Raw genomic sequence first — 18,529 nt, 5'->3', positions numbered from 1 at the left:
CGCTGCTCCCAGACGTCCCGCCCGACTAAGCCCCGCGAGCCGCACGCGAGTCGCACGCGAGTAGCCGGTCTTCCGGGGGCCGGGAGAGCTGGATCGGTGGGCTCACCGGCTATGGCTACGTGGGCGGGGACCGAAGTCTCGGCGCTGAACCCGCTGCGCGCCCTTTGGCTCACGCTGGCTGCCACCTTCCTACTGACCCTGCTGCTGCAGCTCGTGCCGTCCGGCCTGCTTCCGGGCTGCGCGTTCTTCCAGGACCTGATCCGCTATGGAAAAACCAAGGAAGGGGCGCCGCCGCGCCCGGCCGCCTGCCGGGCCTTTGATGTTCCCAAGAGGTAACCGCGCCCGGGCGCGAGTCCTGGTTGCCAAGTCACGGAGAGCCGGGGGTGCCTGGTTCGAGCTACCGGCAGGGGGCAGCAGAGGCGGGCTCGGGGCCGGCGCAGACCGGATCCGGGAGGCCCGGGCCGATTCCCCGAGGCGGCGTTACCCTGGCCCGCCCGCCGGCAACTGCACGCGTCTGCTCTGCGGCCCTAGGGGCGGAGTGCCCCGAGTGTCCGCAGACACCGAGGAAGCTGAGCCACGCGCACCTCCAGGGGGCGCAGGAGCGTAAACTTGTGGCCTCAACGTAGCCTTTCCTTCGGGGAAATGGCTGCGCTTCCAAATTTAGGCCTGGTCACCAGGCGGTAAAGTCTCCTTTGTCCCCAATTTCTCTTTCCGCCGTCCTGCACTCGAGGGACTCATAACCTAACTTGAGGTCGCCGGTACTCACTAGAAATGAAGGCAGGCCCTCCCTTCTCCCGTGTCCCCTGTTTGTCCCCCTCACCGTCAACAGTCAGGACGAAGGATGAGACGCTGGTCACTAACAGACGCCACCTCCATCAGCCGCACCAAGGCAGGTGCCCCGGGAGAAAGTTGCCCAAGATGGCACGTTTTAGGCAAGCGTGGTCCCTAAGCGCCATATGGCTCAACAGATTTCATAACTAAGTTAAATGAGAGATTAAATCGTATTGCCTTCAATATAATTGTTGAAGAAATTGTAAGGCTTATTATAGTCCGGGGAGTTTTTTTTTTATGTGTTTTCACTTTAAATTTAGAACATAAGTGAGAAGAGTCGGCCAAACACTTCTTGATGGTAGGCTTATAGCAGTGGCGTTTTCTTGGAGATACAGCCTAAGTTGGCGTTCAGAAAGGAGTATGGAGAAATATGATAGGGTTTCTGATGTGCTAAAATACCTCGATTATCGCTTAAACCTCAAATAGGCTGTTCCCCAGGTCTGCAGACAGGAAAGGGTGTAAGTAAACTTGGCTTCCCACTTCTGACTGTTAGAGAAATACTCGCCAGATTTAACACTGAGAAGCGAGCGCTGGGTCCTTTTGAGAAATGAGGAAGGGGAATGAGGCCCTGGGAAGAAGAGCATATGCCTGCTAAGTCACTTCAGTAGTGTACGACTTTTTGCGACCTCTTGGACTGTAGCCCGCCAGGCTCCTCTGTCCATGGGGATTCTCCAGGCAAGAATACGGAGGTGGGTTGCCATTCCCTTCTCCAGGGGATCTTCCCGACCCAGGGATCAAACCCATGTCTCTTGTCTCCAGCACTGACAGGCGAGTTCTTTACCACTAGCTGCATCTGGGAAGAAGTAGATGCTTCAAAGGAAAGGAGAGGAAAGTGAAGTCTCTCAGTCGTGTTCGACTCTTTGCGACCCCTGGACTGTAGCCTACCAGGCTTCTCTGTCCATGGGATTCTCCAGGCAAGAATACTGGAGTGGGTTGCCATTTCCTTCTTCAGGGGAGCTTCCCGACCCAGGGGTCGAACCCGGGTCTCCCACGTTGCAGGCAGACGCTTTAACCTCTGAGCCACCAGGGAAGCCCCAAACACTGTGATTAAACCTATTTCTTAGAGGCTCTTTTTAAGCTAAAATGTCCTGTCAGCCCTATTGTTAATCAGGATTTGAATGTAGTAAGTACTTTTCTACTTCACAGCAGGGACATTCCTAGATTGTCGGGGTTTTTTTAATGTTACAAAGCGAAGAAAACAATTACTTGTTTTGAGAGTGAATTCTAACAATTTACTCTCTGAATTTAGAAAAGGTACTAGTGTTACTGATTAAAGGGCACATTTCAGATCATCCCCTGCACTTACCTGTTTATTTGGCTCCCATACCCCACCTCTTACTACTCCAGTCTGTGGTCCTATGGCAGCCAAGAAACAGATTTTGTACCTTTTCCTATTCATTATTGCAAAATGGATACTCTTTGGGCTGCTTGTAATTTATACTATATTATGAAATAATTTCTTCTTCCAGAATTCTAGAATGGACCCTCCTATGGTGTTTGGTTTAACTTTTTTTTTTCCTAAATTGAAGCTAAAATTTCTTTTCATACTAGATCAGGTACAACTATTCCAGGCCAATAATGAAAGTCAAAAATGTCTAGATGCTATATTGAAGTACTTTTTTCCTTGTTCAAAATTCAATAGTACTCTTTTTTTTTTTCCCCAGTAATACTCTTAAAAATGAAAATAAGCCTATAACTTTTACACTTAGAAACAGGCAGCTGTGAATCAAGTTTCTGTACCTAAGAGCTCAAGTTAATTTGAGAGGGATTATTTTTACATAAATGGTAAAGAATTAAACCTTCACTGAGTTCATGGAATGTTTGATTGCATAATCCCTGTCTGGTAGATTTTTTTTTTTTAATTAAGGTGATACTGCTTTTCTTGTTTTCTTTTGGTCCCTGGAGTTTTGATTTCCCAGAAAGTCTGAATAAATACTTGACCTCAAACATGAGTCACAATGCTCTTGACTTTCATAGTGCACATGGAAGTACTTCTATTTCTAATATTTCAAAATATTATAGAAACATTTTAATTGAATTCAGCTCTAGAGACAATGAATCATTCAGTCTTTCCCTACTGGGGTTCAGGGATTCTAACCAGCAATCCAGGGGATCTATGGATAGAACTCGGCGCAAATTGGCTTGGAAAAAATTACATCTTTATTTCACTAATCTCTAGCTGTAATTCACCATTTTCTTAGTGATGAATGGAATCAACAAACCACAGCAGAGTTAGCAATATCTGCAGTAGAATTGGCAATACCTGCAATTTAATACTATATTAAAAATATTTAAGAGACTAAGAATATTTTCATCACTATATAAAAATACTGTATTATCATCCACTATGTCTCATTATTTAATACATTAATTAAGCACATATACCACAAATGTTTCTTAGTGGTTATGTTACCTATATTTCAGTATAATTGGGTTTCCTTTGTATCCTGATGTATTTTAGGCTTGGGAAGGGGCATGTTGCCTTCACCAGACTGCCAAAGGAGTCCGTGGAAGAAAAATGTCAAGAATCCCTACTCTGGACTGTAAACTCCATATGTTTACATTTGTCTTGTTTGTTGCTATATCCTAGGCTCAATGCCTGACAAATAATAAAGTCCTCAGTCAATGTTTTGAATGAATCAAAGAAAAAAGATTTTAGGTTTGATTTATTGATTAACTTGACTAGTTTCTCTGAGAGTAACTTTGGATGAGATACCTTCTCTTTCATTCATTCCTTTATTTAACCAGTGTTTATAGAGTATGTACTATTGCCAAGAGCTGTTCTAGGTTCCTTGGAGCCTTGGTTTTTATAAAGCAGTAAAGAGTTACCTCTGTAAACAAATCTTTTAAAACAAGCAAGATAATTTCATATCGTAATAAGTGCTTTAGAGGAAATCCAGCTGGTTACTTGATCACGAGCAAGATGTGGGTGGCAGTGACAACCCTGGAAAGGATGATTGGAAAGGATGATCAGAAAGGGGTAGGGCAGGAGATGAGTTCATTTCAGGAGGCCGGATTGGGCTTTGTGGACCATGGTGGAGATTAGATTTTATTCTGAGTGTATGGAAAGCAGCTTTAGGATGGTGAAATGGGGCATGGCATTATGTGATTTATGTTTGAAAGAATGACTCGCCATTGTGTGGGAAAGACTGGATGAGAGGCTATTAACAGTGGCAAAAAGTGGTAGTATGGATTAGAGTGTTAGTGTAATAGAACCTATTTGTCATATAGGTGGTGATGACATTAAAGCACATAGCATAGGGCCAGATACCTAGGCAGAACTCAACCATCAGTTCCCTTTGTGTGTGTATGTGTGTGTGTGAGAGGAGGTGATGACATTAAAGCACATAGCATAGGGCCAGACACCTAGGCAGAAGTCAGTAACCATTAGTTTCCTTCCTTTGTGTGTGTGTGTGTGTGTGTGTGTGTGTGTGTGTGTATGCACGCACGCATGTGCGCTTGTGTCCAGTCAGTCATGTCCAACTCTGTGACTGCCTGGACTGTATAGCCTGCCAGGCTCCTCTGTCCATGGGATTTCCCAGGCAAGAACACTGGAGTAGGTTGCCATTTCCTCCTCCAGAGGATCTTCCCAACCAAGGGATTGAACCCACATCTCTTGCTTGGCAGGCAGATTCTTTACCACTGAGCCACCAGGAAGCCTAGTTTCCTTCCTTAGTTAACCCTGTAACTCCCCTATCTGGTCCTGGGATCAGTTCTGGCAATCAGTAAATATGTATTAAATCAGATCATATCTCCTGGCTCAGAACTATCCAGTGGCTTCCAACTCACAGAAGAGTCCAAAACCTTATACAATCTTGTTCTCACCACCTCACTGAGGTCCTATAGTTTGCCCCTCCTGTGGCTACAATCTGGTTTTCTGGGTCTCTCTCTGCTTGTTCTTTCTCCCACCTCAGGGCCTTTGCTCTGCCTGTTTCCTCTACCTGGAAAGCTGTTCCCCCAAATAACCAGATGGTATATGCTCTCACTTCCGTATAATTCTGCTCAGATACTACCTTGTCAGTGAGACCTGCCCTATCCACCCTGTTTAAAAATATAATGCTGCCATCCCCAGCATTCCTCTTCCCAGCTTTAGTTTTCTCATTAGCAGTTATCACCTACTGACATGCTATAAATTTTACTTCTGTGTGTTACTGTGAGTATAAGCTCCATGAGGGCAGGAATTGTCCTTTGTGTTCACTGCTGTATCTCCCCAGCCAGAGCAGTCCCTGGCTTACAATTGACATCAAACTGTTAGTTAAGTCAGAGGAGTGCTTGCTTGGTGCCCAGTCCTGTGTTACCGTAAGGGTCACCGTATCCTTACTCCCAAGGGCTCACTTCAATTAAGCATAGTGTGAATGGAAGAAAAACAGGGACAGTATTTAGAACAGAAGGAAGTGGAGTTTTCCAATCCACTTTTGAGGCTAGAGCTGGGTCTTTTCAAAAAGAAATATGGGACTTCCCTGGTGATCCAGTGGCTAAGACTTCACGCTCCCAATGCAGGGGACCCGGGTTCAATCCCTGCTCAGGGAACTAGATCCTGCATGTGCAACTAAGGGTTCGAGTGCCACAGCTAAGACCCAGCACAACCACATAAGTAAATAAATAGAGATACAACCTCAAATAAAGAGTAGAATACATTTCATGTAGCAGGAATCAGACAAAATAAGAGAGAATGTGCAAAATGTAGGAATAAAAACAAGTCAGCCTGTGAATCAAAACCCTATGGCACAAGTAGGGCAGAGCAAAATGTGGCTTAGCAGCTTATATCAAACATATATGAGTGGCTTGAATGACTTATGATTTGGTATAAATTGGTATGTGTAATGGTAGAGGTGGAAAAGCAGGTTCAAACAAGTCTCGATCACATGACCAGGAGCACAGCCATGTGACTTTAACTTCAGGGTCATCAGGGCTGAGTCTGGAGCCAAACACTGCCGCTTAACTGGGAGGCACTGGACAAGTACCTGAACCTTCTGAGCCTTAGTTTTCATCTGCCACATGAAGATAACCACATAAACTTGCCAGGATTGTTGGGAAGATGAAATGGATACTCTTAACTGGTCCTCCCACAACTAGATGATCCTCTTACCTAAGTATCAGAAGGATTTTTTAAACAATGACCGAAATGAATGAGCTATGCGTGTGCACGCGCTCTCTCTCTCTCACACACACACACACACACACATTCTCTCACATACTCCTTATTTATTTATTTATTTTTGGATTGTGATGAAATATACATGATGTAACCTTTTCCACTTTAACCATGAGTATACAATTCGGCATCTTTAAGTCCATTCACATTGTTGTGCAGTCATCACCACTGTCCATCTCCAGAACTTTTCCATTAGCCAGAGAGATTTTTTAAAACATAAATTATTCCTTCAAGTCACTGTGTTCACACGCTTCCCCATCACACTTAAAAGCCAGTTCCCTTACAGGACCCCTTAGCATCTGCCCCTCCTTTTTCATGCTCTAGCACTGTCCATGTGTTGTTGTTGTTATTGTTGTTGTTTAGTCGCTAAGTCATGTCTGACTCTTTTGTGACCCCTTGGACTGTAGCCCACCAAGCTCCTTTGTCCCTGGGATTTTCCAGGCAAGAATACTGGAGTGGGTTACCGTTTCCTTCTCCAGGGGACCTTGCTGACCCAGAGATCAAACCCATATCTCCAGCATTGGCAGGAGAGTTCTTTACCACTGAGCCACCAGGGAAGCCCACTATCTATATAGGTGTCCTTTATTGTTCCTCGGGGCCTTTGTGGTTGCTGTTTCCTCTGCCTAGAAAACTCTTTCCTTAGAAATTCACAAGGGTTACTCATTCTAGCCAAGCATCCCTTCTAGAAGGGCCATCCTTGTCCACCCATCCAGAATGACCTCTCCTCTGCACCACCTCTGTTCCGTCACCCAGCATCAGGCAGGATGTCTACAGATTCATTTGCCGACTCGCTGCTGAAAGGTAAATTTCAGCAAGCTAGGCACCTGGTCAGTTTGCTCCCTGCTGCATCCCCAGCTCCAAGAACATCACCTAGCAGGTTCAAAGTGCTCAGTAATTTTTTTTTTTTAATGAAATAGATACAGTGGCTCTAAAGTTGCCCCTCAGAAGCTGCCCCCTCCTCTTTCCATGGGAGCCTGCAGAGCAAGGCGCTGCTGCCATTCTGAGCTATTGTCTCAGACCAGACCTGGGCTCAGTTCTAGGAAGTGTGTCGTAAGGAAGACTCTGGTAGGCAACCAGAGGCCAGGGTCTAGGGATGGGGCAGAGGGGGCAGAATCGACACTCATGCTTGAACTAAGCTCTTGAGCGTGAAGAAGACCCGGATCAGGATTAACAGAATATCTCAGGACAGATCTAGTGACAGAATTTGTAACAATGGTGGGAGGATTAAGTGGGTTGCTATGGAATGATCAGCTTAGATCAGCATTTGTTAGACTGGGTTGTGGGCATGGTCTAGGGAACTGTGAATTCTGGGATATATAAGCATATTCTGGCTCACCTAGAAGGGGAGTCTCTTGAGTCCGTGTGTAGTCTTCTTGACTCCAGGCTGTCGTAGTGGATCACAGATTAATGAGACAAGGAGGAAGGCTTAATATATTTGTGATGCTTTGAAGACCAGGGAAGGCCAGGTGACGTCCAGGCACCTTGCAGAGTCAGAAAGATTTTAAGTTGATTCCATAGAGAAAATTAGTAGACAAATAGGTAAAGAGACCTCAAGAAAACCCGTGGTAGGCCCTCATACCATACTAGGTGGTTTCATTGCAGGAAACCAACATTGTCTTTCACCTAAAATTAACTCTGTTAATTGCAGTTTTTGTTGCTTTTGTGGTTTTATTTCACTTGTTACTCTGTTGATGGCAACACACGCACTGTATTTGTACGAGACTGTACCCATCAAGAGTTGATAGCTAGTTTTATGAGTTCTTATCTGTCATGTTATCATAGAAGTAATTTAGGTCAACACAATTTAGGAAGACACTGAAGCAGAAGATCTATTTAAGGTTTCTTGCAGCCCTATGAGCCTGTGATTGTGCAAATCTTGTGTAACTGTTGTATGGCTATTGCAGCAATATTACTTGAGATTTAGAAATCTTCCACAGATTTGGCTTGTGGTAGCACAGTCTAGGCTCTCCCTGCCAGGCCCTGGGGCCCTATATTTTTGAGTTTGAGCCCAATTTTGTTACCCGAAGACAAGACCAATAGTTAACTTTAATCTAAATTTAACAAAGCCATTCATGTTCTTATTGACCTCAGGAAACCTCTTTTTCCTATGAGTTAACCAGTCCCATCATCTGAAAGGAAATTTCAAAAATCTAAACATCTGTAGGATTCAGGTTCTATTAAAAAAGCAAAACTATACTTGCAGCATGAGGGAAAAGAGGATGAGGAAACAAAAAATAGTCTTCTAGAGTAATGGCTTCGAGTGGATCTACTTTGATCATTACCTAACCTGTTTTCCCTTTGCAGGTATTTTTCGCATTTCTACATCATCTCAGTGCTATGGAACGGGTTCCTACTTTGGAGCCTTACTCACTCTCTGTTCATGGGAGCGCCTTTTCCAAACTGGCTTCATGGTCTGCTCAGAATTCTTGGGACTGCGCAGTTCCAAGGTAACAATTCCCCTGGCTAATTCCAACCCTTGAGTCCTGTTCCTGACTTTCCTGCCTGCGGTGAGCTGTTCTGGGTACTTTATAGCTTCTCTCAGGCTCCTCAGCGGGTGAAGGGTGGGGGCAGAAAGGCTTCTGCGTGGATCATAGCCAGATGGCCAAGGAGGAGGCCTCAGGTCCTTCATTGAGATCATGGCAGAGCTGAAAGTCAACTCTTCATCCCTGACTTCCCAGCAAGTGCTGTGCTGAACAGCACTGGCCATTTTCCCTCTGATATTTTTAGTGCTGTTGATAAATTTATACAGAAGTCTTTACAGTTAAGGGGAAAAGCTTTTAAGATTCCTCAGGTTTGCCTTGAAACATTTATCATATATGTAGTTCCAACCAAAATCGTGCCTCCAGACTCCAGAAATTTGATAGAAAATTACTTTTTGATCATGGATTAAAAATGTTTGTTATGCTGTGGGTCTTTGGTTATATCATAAAATTGACTGGAAATAGTTGTTGACCAGATGATTACAAAATAGCCTTTAAATTTGCCTCACCGTGCCTTGAATAAAGGATACATGGAACTATTTAAAAAGTAAGGAATTGAAGGTGAAAACCATAACATGGCCTCAGTTAATGTCAGTCAGCGGGAGAGGGGAAGAATTAGAGACAAATTGTTCTGGTGCTATCTCTGTCCTTTGTTCCAGCAGCCAAACCACTGGCTCCCTAGGAGCAATCCTTTTTCTGTATCAACAGGAACTTTTTGCAAAAGATGACAGTCAGATGGGAAAAGCTATGCAGAGCCTACTTGGGAGGGGAAGATACCAGAGCGAATCCCACTTCACCACTTAATACTTTATGCCTTCATTTGTGTACTAGGGGGTTCATGGGGTTCTGGTATTCGGAGGGTGACTGTAAGGAGTTTTATTTGGTTGGTTGTTTTAACCTGTGCCTGAAGAGTTAGAACTAGATTTTTACTATATTTAAAAGAGAAAAGCAAAAAAAAAAAAAGAGAGAGAGAGAAAAGCAGGCCAAGCCAATATGACAGAAGTCTCCATAGAATGTACCCTTCGGAGAGTCAGGGGCAGGGCAGTGCCTGGAAGGGAACGCGCAGCTGCTGCTTGTCTTCTGTTTCTGGATCTGGTCATATGGGTTCAGTTTGTAAAAATCCATTAGGCTGTGTTCTTACTGTATATTTATGTTGTGTGATAACATTTTTTGAAAAATCTAGATTTTATGTCATTTTAAAAACCATATTTTCTGACTTCTTTTGGGGCAGAGGGGCAAAAGGCAGATAGAAAGATAGATCTCAAGGTTCACAGTCCCCCAAAAGAATCGTTTCTTTCTTTTTTTTTCTTTTCTTAGTATGGAAAGAAATGCACAATCCTTCCCACTCCCATTTTCATGCCCCTTTCTGCTTCTGTACATTCCGGTGTCAGGTGTCCCCCTGACCTCAGGCATCCCACCAGGGGGCCTTGCTCAGAAGTCATCCAGGAACTCCTCCTGACTGTCTTCAAATGGGGATGCATGTAAGGGACCCAGAGACTGTGGAGTTGGGTTCTGAGAGCACGGACCCTTCCCAGCCACATAACCCAGACAGCTTTCACATCAGAAAGTAGAGACAGGAGACCTGAGTTTGTCTCCACTCTATCACTAGCCAAATTCCTTGACTTCACTTGGCTGACTTCCTCATTGCCACTAAAAAAGGTAGTGTTAGACTGGATGATATCTGGGACCCTTTCCTAGCTCTGATCTTGTTTAATACTGCCTAACAGTAAGAACAGACATAACTTTGGATTATTCATGGAGAGAGAGATGCTGAGCATGTTCCATTCTGAATCGTAGGGGGTGAGCTCGCGCTGTCTGCATTCTTAGTGCTAGTGTTTTTATGGCTGCACAGCCTGCGAAGACTCTTTGAGTGCTTCTACGTCAGTGTCTTCTCCAATGCCATGATCCACGTCGTGCAGTACTGTTTTGGACTTGTGTACTATATCCTTGTTGGCCTAACTGTGCTGAGCCAAGTGCCCATGGACGGCAGGAATGGTGAGTGGTCACTGGGGTCTGTCAGCTGAGTCACTGAGTATGTGAGGGACTCTCCCCACCAAGCATTACGGAAGTTGGAAAGTAAGAGACCTGCCCAATCCACTTGGCATATGAGGAGTCTGGGCTCTAATTGTAGCTTTAAAAACTCAACATACCTGGAGGCTGTCATAAAGAGTGAAATAAGTCAGGAAGAGAAAAATAAACATCATACATTAACGCATATATGTGCAATCTAGAAAAATGGTATAGATGATCTTATTTGCAAAACAAGTAGAGACACAGATGTAGAGAACAAATGTGTGGAGACCGAGGGGGAGAGGGATGGAGTGGGATGAATGGGAAGACTGGGTTTGACACTATTGATACTATGTATAAAATAGATAACCAATGAGAACCTACTGTGTATAGCTCAGGGGACACTCCTCAGTGCTCCGTGGTGACCTAAACGGGAAGGAAATCCAAAAAAAAAGAGGATATATGTATATCTGTGGCTGATTCACTTTGCTGTACGATAGAAACTAACACAACATTGTAAAGCAGCTATACTCCAATAAAAATTCTAAAAATTAAACAAGTCAGCATGCCCAAGGGTAGCCAGCAGATACACATCACGTTAACCATAACTGCTGAAACCTGAGAGACACCAACATAAGCAGCAGTGCCTTCAGTAAAGAGAGTGAAGTGCAGAGTCCTCAGGAGGCTTGGTTTAGGGCTGAAGAAACGGGCCATGGGGTTTCCCTCAGTGGGACTGAAGTCAGTGAACTTCTGTGGGTTAGTCTGGAAAGAAAGAGGCAGTGTGGTCAGGAGTAGAACAGGAAGCAGGGGAACTCACTGGAGCAGGAGAAAGGTCAGCCAGCCCAGCTGCCTCACCAAAGCCTTGTCATCCTGGGGTGGAGGGGCAGGGGTGGGGAAGGTGAAGTTGTCCTACAGGGTGAAGTCATGGAACACCAGAGGAGGAAGGGGTGGCCCCAGCTCCTGGTGACAAGTTGGGATTTGAGAGGAGGCAGGGAGCCATTCTATTGCCATTTAGTTCTTGTGGTTGTTCCCCTTACAAAAAAGCTTTTCTCAAGTGAGGCAGCCTGAGAGGGGTGGGCAAAAGAGTACTGTGGTAAATCAAAGTTGTTTCTTAACCCTTCCGAGCTCTCACTTGCTAGGAAGAGGGAAGCAAAACCACAACCTTTGTTTATGAGGAGGAAATGAAATGTGATTTGGGGGGCTGGGGTGGTGGAGGGAATATTTAACCATCTTTTTTTTTTTTTACAAAAACAGTGCGTGTTTATTATAAAGAATTCAAGTCATTTTGGGTGATTGAAGTGAGTTTTTAGTGCTGAGGTTAACTTCATCTTGCACCCTTAGTATCCATCAGTCCACACATGCTAGGGTAGATCATTCACAACTGTTTTCTCTAAGCCCCGGCCTCTCTGTTTCCCAAAGCTGCCGTATCCCTCCTCGTAAATTGAGCCCATGGTCTAGATATTTCCAGTACTCAGTGAGTGAGCTTTCTCCGCATGTTTGATTTCAGTGCTGAGTGCCCTTTGATCAGCCTCTCTCTGTTGCTGTAGGACCACCCAAGGCTTCCATGGCTCAAGGAATGATTTTAAAGTACAATTTATTGATGATCTTTCTCAATTCCTGAATTATTTGTTGGCTCCAGCCACACTCAGCTGGCATCTCTCCATCTGATTTCTCTTAAGTCAGTTTTTCCTCCCTCAGCTTTTGGCTGTGGCATTCTTTTCAGCCCATGTCACTATTTGAGCCGTCATTCCTGAAGAACAGTCCTAGGTTTTCACCCCAAGGAACTTTCCAGAGCACTTTGGTAACCTACTAGCTTGTAGTCTATCAGCATGACGTGTCTCTGCTGGCCTGGACCCCAGCTTTTGCTGTTCCTCCTATATAAACAGTCAAGGAAAGGCTGCTGAGACACCCCCAAAATAGCTTTCTGAAGCCTTCTGAAACTTGAGTTTCACCTACCTGTCCTTCAAGAGTTCATCCGCAGTCATTTGGGGCAGGCTGGGGAAGACTGGTTTCAGAAATTCATTGGAAGAGAACACACTGGGGCATTTGCCAGCTTCATGGTCTGATAGACAGGAGCTTGGGAGTCCGATAGGCCTGAGTCTGAATTCTGGCTTACTTAATTTATCAGAGCTCCAGAACCTTTATCTGGAATTGGGGACATACACTGATTTCAGAGGGTTCTTACGAAAGTGGAAAGAAAGTGTATCTGTAAACTACCTAGATCTTCATGTCTTCTTGTCTTTAGAGTCTAGAGGGTCTGCCCTTAGTCACTCTCCATTATATTGCTCTGTGGTGTTTTTTTTTTCGGAGCCCCATCTCTCCCTTATATTATCTTGATTATTGATTTTTTTTTTTTTTTTAACTTGTTTCATATCCTGCTACTAGAATGTAAGTTCATGAGGACTGGGATCTGACCTGACTCATCCACTGCTTTATCCCTCGTGAGAGATGCCACACTCAGTAGACACTCCATAAGGAACGAATAAATAAACAAATAATTAAATACTACACAGATTTGACCCTCGGTAAATAGCCTTCTGCCTGCCTCCCCTTTCCTGTATTATAATTCCAACTTACTCTGAGAAATCTTTTTTCTTTTGTAGGTAGTTTCTCTACCTTTAGAGTAGGTGACTTGGCAGTGACGTGAACTCCCCAACCTCTAACCCTATGGTGACTTGCTCTTAAAGCCCTCTGATTTAAAACTAGTTTTCATATTTTGTTTTTAACTTATAAAAATATAACCACTTAGTTAAATGGCTAAACCTAGTAAACATTAAGAGATTATCGTTTTTAAAAGAAATTAACTAGACGTCGATGGACTGTTATTAGTCATGAGCCATCACCAGGTGAGTCCTGCTTCCAGGTACCCATATGGAATAGCTTGATCCTTGGTTCTCGTACCTAAATCAGTGTTTAGGGGCTCCCTCTTGGCTCCAGAGCCTAGGCTCCTCCCCACTGTTGGTGGACAGCTTTGTTTTCGTCAGTCAAGTCCCTAACTCACCTCACTGCTTCCTACTGAACATAGGGAAGTCCTCAGTTTGCTTTTCTGATGCCAGTCCTTAGAAAACCTTCATTCTTCCTGTCTTCTTAGTAGCTGGAGAAGAAAAAGGAAGATGAACTTTGAATGTTTCTACTCCTGAAACAAAATCTCTTGACTGGGTTCTCTCTAATCAGAAAGGGATATTGCTTTGGTCTTTATCTTGCAGTTTACATTTCCCTTTTTGAGAAGCTCCACCCTTCACCTTTACTTCCAGTGATTTTCTTCATTGGCTGGAGCCAGTCAAGTCAGTATTCAAAGTTTCCCTAGAAATGGCTCAGGTGAGGTCCTTCAGAAGGTGTTTTTCTGACATCAGACTGCAGGAAAGAAGACATCAAACCAGGCTTAGCAATAAAAATGCAGAGTGATCTCACCACACAAGAGTACATCACAAGAGTGGGAGCTGACCCACAGAGCTGATCCCTGTGCCTGAAGTACTTGAAGAAGGAGCAGGAAAATGTGCCGATCTGGAGTTCTCCGCCAGTGAGCCCTGAAGCTGCCCCTAGCTGAGGAGCACACCTCCTCCGTCCACAGGGACGGTGTTCTCCCTTCTGTGCTTGGGAAATGATATCAGGGTGGTTTTCTAGTCATGAGGAGCCGAATAAGTGGATAATTGTGTTCTGCAGACTGTATGATTTTTTTAATGCGCTGAGCCTCTGAAGTTTTGCAGAGTTGGCTAATAACGTAATTCTTATTTCTGTAGTCTATGTGATAGGGAAGAATCTCTTGATGCAGGCTCGGTGGTTCCATATCCTTGGAATGATGATGTTCATCTGGTCATCTGCCCATCAGTATAAATGTCATGTCATTCTCAGCAATCTCAGGAAAAACAAAGCAGGTAAGATATCTTTTAGAACCACTGACTGTGGGGTTTTAGCCCTCAGGAGTTAAATGTGCTTATTCTTTCTCTCTTTTCTTTCCTGCCCTAATTAGTTGACTAATCAATCTATCAAATACTCATTTTGACAAGACTCTCTGGGTCTTGATCTTCCCATCTGTAAAATGAGAGCATTTTACTGACAGCCCTTCCTGGCACCATCTAGCCCTCACATTCTGTGACTCTATTCTGTGCCCACATTTTGGGGCCTACACTGCATATATGTGTCTAACCAGCATGTCAGCACTACCATTACTATGCCAAGTTAGTATTGCCAGCCAAAGCAAAAAAACTTAACATTTTTAGTTAGCTTGTATTGACTTATCACAAATACAGTTTTTATTAGGCTTTTTGAAATAATAAACATTGAACAATGCTATTCAACATTTATCAGGTACTTGGTTTGTGCCAGCCCTGTTCTGAGTTGCTTTATGTGTAATGTCACAGTACTCGCTTGAGGCCAATACAGTCTTACCATGATTTTACAGGTGAGGAAACAGGCACAGAGAGGTTAAGCAACTTACCTAAATTACACAGCTTGTAAGTGGCAGAGCTAGGATTTTAACTCATGCAGTCTGACTCTGGAATCTGAGCTCTTCATCACTAGCTTGGAGGATTGTTGGAGAAACAGGCTTTCTTTTGTGCTTATTTACAGTTAGTAGGTTGACAGTGGAGATGGTAACAGCATGGTGGTTTGTACAGGTCTGTGACATCCTTTTCTGATTGAGTTTTTATAAATGATTTCGGGAGCAAAGTGGTAAAACTTTCTTCTGGCAACTTCAGACGTTGAGGGTATCTCCTTTTCCCGTTTCAGGAGTGGTCATTCACTGTAACCACCGAATCCCTTTTGGAGACTGGTTTGAATACGTCTCTTCCCCTAACTACTTGGCAGAGCTGATGATCTACATTTCCATGGCTGTCACCTTCGGTTTCTACAACTTAACTTGGTGGCTCGTGGTAACATATGTCTTCTTCAGCCAGGCCCTGTCTGCTTTCCTCAGCCACAAATTCTACAAAAGCAAATTCATCTCCTACCCGAAGCACAGGAAAGCTTTCCTGCCATTTCTGTTTTAAGGTAACCTCCAGTTATAAAGAATGCAAACCGAGTGACGGGTTCAATTCCTAAAGGCAAGGAAGTCTAGAGACCAAAGTACAGTTTCTGCGGAATGGCTTGAAACTCTCTGTTCCATTTCTATTATCAAAAGTCTTCACTGCGTGAACAAAGACATACCCTTCCAGAAAATGAGTCTTCAGAGAAGAAATCCTTCCTCCCAGCAGACATGGAAACACTGTGTGTACTTTCTGAGATGCACTATAAAACCAACCAGCTGCTAAAAAATAAAGAGCAGATGAGACTTCAAGCTGCTTCAAAAACAAAACCGGCCAAGAATATATGAACAGCATCTAACAAATACATACATATACAAAGGAAGAGATAAGCTCACGTGTGGCTTTGTTTTTGCAGGATAAGCAATATAGTAGGTGCTCAGTAACTGCTTGCTGTATTTCAGTCAAAGCAGAATAGCCCTTGAAAATAACAGCAATGTATAATTTCACACTGATGGATTCAGGGGAAAGTGAGTTTATTGAAGTTATTTTATACTTATTACACAAAGATTACTAGTAACCATCAGTAGTCATCTCCCCCTCAAATCACAGCTTAACAGAAAGTTTGAAACCTCTTTTATTTAATACTTTTTTGACATCCCTTTCTAAGGAGTACCTTAAAAGTGAAAGTATCAAAAATAAAGTATTTTTGTATTTATGCATAAAAAGTACTCATGAATGGCACTGACACTACAGATCAGATAGTGCTGTAGCCTCCTTCGTACGTAGTTATTTAGATTGGATTAATAACTGCCTGAGTTTATTTTAACTTAATAGAATGAATCCAAAGATATTTAAAGTTTATACTGACAATAGCTTATTTAAATAAAATACCCATCATTCAATCAAGTAGATTATAAAAGCATAGTGTGAAAGTAGAAAATAATACCATAGTCTGAGCAGTGCAGTAAAAACTGCACATTTGTGCAACATAAGATTTACTGGCTTATTGGCCAAAGTATTAACTATTCCTTTTATACAGATATTTTATTATAGTCTACTAAAGTTTTGTGCTCAGATATACCATGCTGTGAGGGAAAGCACCTCATTGTTAACCCAACACAGATGGAATGCATAGTCTAAGAATGTCCTCCCCACCTGCATCTCTGCAGTGATAAACCAAAGCTGTTAGATTCTTTCCAATCTGACTCTCAGTGTATGTATATCAGCACATATTCTAAAGTTCTTACATTTCTGAAGTAGCGTTTTCTCCCCAGCAATCAACTGCCACTTCCATCACCTGCTCAGTCTGTTCAAATGAAATGACATGTTCATTTCACGTATCATTTAGATTTACCATCCTCAAGACCAGGATTCAGGAACAAAACTTGCTACATCAGAAATGTAAAACCTATTGCATTTTGGTCTTAATTTCCACACAAATGGCATAAATTCTAGTAGCATACTATTTGGGGAGAAAAATGTATTTTGCTTTAGCTTGCAATTTCATACTAGGCTAGACTAGGAGTTTGGCTACTACTATGGAATTTCATTGTACTTTTAAGTAAAATCATCATCACCCCTGCAAGGAGGCCCATGGGGCTGTGAGAGAGGGTTCCCAGTCCGCCCTGTACACCCTGCGGCCACACCACCCTCATCACACTTCTGTCTCCTGCTCTCCTTTCCCCTTCCTGGCTCAGACATTGCACTTCTAGGTGAAAACAAAAAAGGAAGTAGTGCTCTCCTCAAAGAGGTTCAGAACCAAGTCATGTGTTCTTTGATGAAAGCTCAACCGTGGAGAATAATGGAAAATCGTGCTGTGTTGCAAGATCTCTATCAGCAATGCTCTTTGTTTTGGTGAAAATATTCCGTGTGCCTGAACGGAGAGTGCCAGAGACAGTCTATAGATTCTTCCCATGGGTAGTCCTGGAATAACTTGGGGGGTCCTGACTTAACCTGCTAGCTTAGTTGAACAGCTTTACTTTCTCATTCTGTTATTAGTAAGTTCAGGGGAAATGATACTGAACCACCTCATAACAGCATTCCCTGGGTTAACAACTGACTATAAAAGTATGCTAAAAATAGCCTTTGTTTTTAAGTCTCCCAAATTGTAGCTCCGCCTCTATACTAACATTTGCTTTCAGTGAGCATGGATGATGATTTTGTCTCCACAAAGCTTTGTTCTGTTATGTTTTTAACTTAATGAGTGGTTATTACTAGAATTCCTATCCAAAAAAAAGGAAAAGCCTTTGCTGATATTTTTATATGAAGCTTAATAGACAGTCTAAGAAGACTGTAAACATTTACATAACTAAAGTTACCTGAAAATTTAAGGACCATTGATAAGGAATCTTTTCTCAAAATGAACTGATAACATTAAAGAGCTCTTAAAATAATAAATGAGCTAGTAGAAATTTTTTACATATCGAAGCAGTATCTGCTTATCAGAAAAAAATATTCAACTGATTTTTATCAGTATCGTAACCTTCTAAGATTTTTCTGATAAATGGAAAAGAAACAGTAGAGGTGGCAGTGGTCCCTAAATCACATGATGCATATTTCATCATTTTTCTCAAATACCAATAATCTAGAAAGCCATATATTGGTTTCAGGGAAACAAAATTTAATTATTTGAATAGACATTGTATTATAAAGAGCTACCCTATGCACATAATACCAGGTCTCTTCCTTCAAAAAGACTGAACACTTGAAGTGCTTAGTGGACAAAAGAACACAAGGGATTTCTCTGCAGAAAGACCAATCTACCTCCTGAGTCTAGCCCTCTGGGTAAAAACCTCGTAGCATATGTGCAGTTTTTATCAGGGGTCCCTGGCCTACATAGCATCTTTCTGGAAATTAAAAAGTCGTGACTCACAGATGCATGGAACAATTTTTATGGACTCTGAGGGAGAAGGTGAGGGTGGGACGTTCTGGGAGAATGGCATTGAGACATGTGTATTGTCGTATGTGAAACAGAGCACCATTCCATGTTCGATGCATGTGACAAGGGCTCAGGGTCGGGGCAATGGGATGATCCAGAAGGATGGGATGGGGAGGGAGGTGGGTGGGGGGTCCGGGAAGGGGAACACATG

General features: G+C 43.2%; 1 protein-coding gene across 3 annotated transcripts; it reads left to right on the top strand.

Moving 5' to 3' along the window:
• Positions 1-10: 10 nt before the first annotated feature.
• On the top strand, positions 11-18,313 carry SRD5A3 (steroid 5 alpha-reductase 3). Of its 3 annotated transcripts, none has more exons than XM_081589852.1 (5): positions 11-332; positions 8,291-8,433; positions 10,264-10,461; positions 14,217-14,351; positions 15,205-18,313. In XM_081589852.1, the coding sequence occupies exons 1-5, from the start codon at positions 112-114 to the stop codon at positions 15,462-15,464; spliced, it is 957 nt and encodes a 318-aa protein (XP_081445978.1). In that variant the 5' UTR covers positions 11-111; the 3' UTR covers positions 15,465-18,313. The 3 variants fall into 3 exon arrangements, with proteins under 3 accessions (XP_081445978.1, XP_081445986.1, XP_081445997.1); XM_081589871.1 differs by lacking the exon at positions 11-332 and adding an exon at positions 554-680; XM_081589860.1 differs by lacking the exon at positions 14,217-14,351.
• Positions 18,314-18,529: the final 216 nt, after the last annotated feature.

Source organism: Giraffa tippelskirchi, chromosome 1 (assembly GCF_054371585.1).
Source record: "Giraffa tippelskirchi isolate mGirTip1 chromosome 1, T2T-mGirTip1v1.2.pri, whole genome shotgun sequence".
Classification (NCBI taxonomy): Eukaryota; Metazoa; Chordata; class Mammalia; order Artiodactyla; family Giraffidae; genus Giraffa; species Giraffa tippelskirchi.
Note: the sequence above shows the minus strand (reverse complement) of the source record. Positions and strands in the feature narration are given on the sequence as shown.

Bases quoted from the DNA above. Each gene is read 5' to 3' on its own strand.
- SRD5A3 (XM_081589852.1), top strand. From the start codon at position 112: ATGGCTACGTGGGCGGGGACCGAAGTCTCGGCGCTGAACCCGCTGCGC. The intron at 8,434-10,263 runs GTAACAATTCCC...TCTGAATCGTAG, and splicing joins TGGGACTGCGCAGTTCCAAG to GGGGTGAGCTCGCGCTGTCT. The intron at 14,352-15,204 runs GTAAGATATCTT...TTCCCGTTTCAG, and splicing joins TCTCAGGAAAAACAAAGCAG to GAGTGGTCATTCACTGTAAC.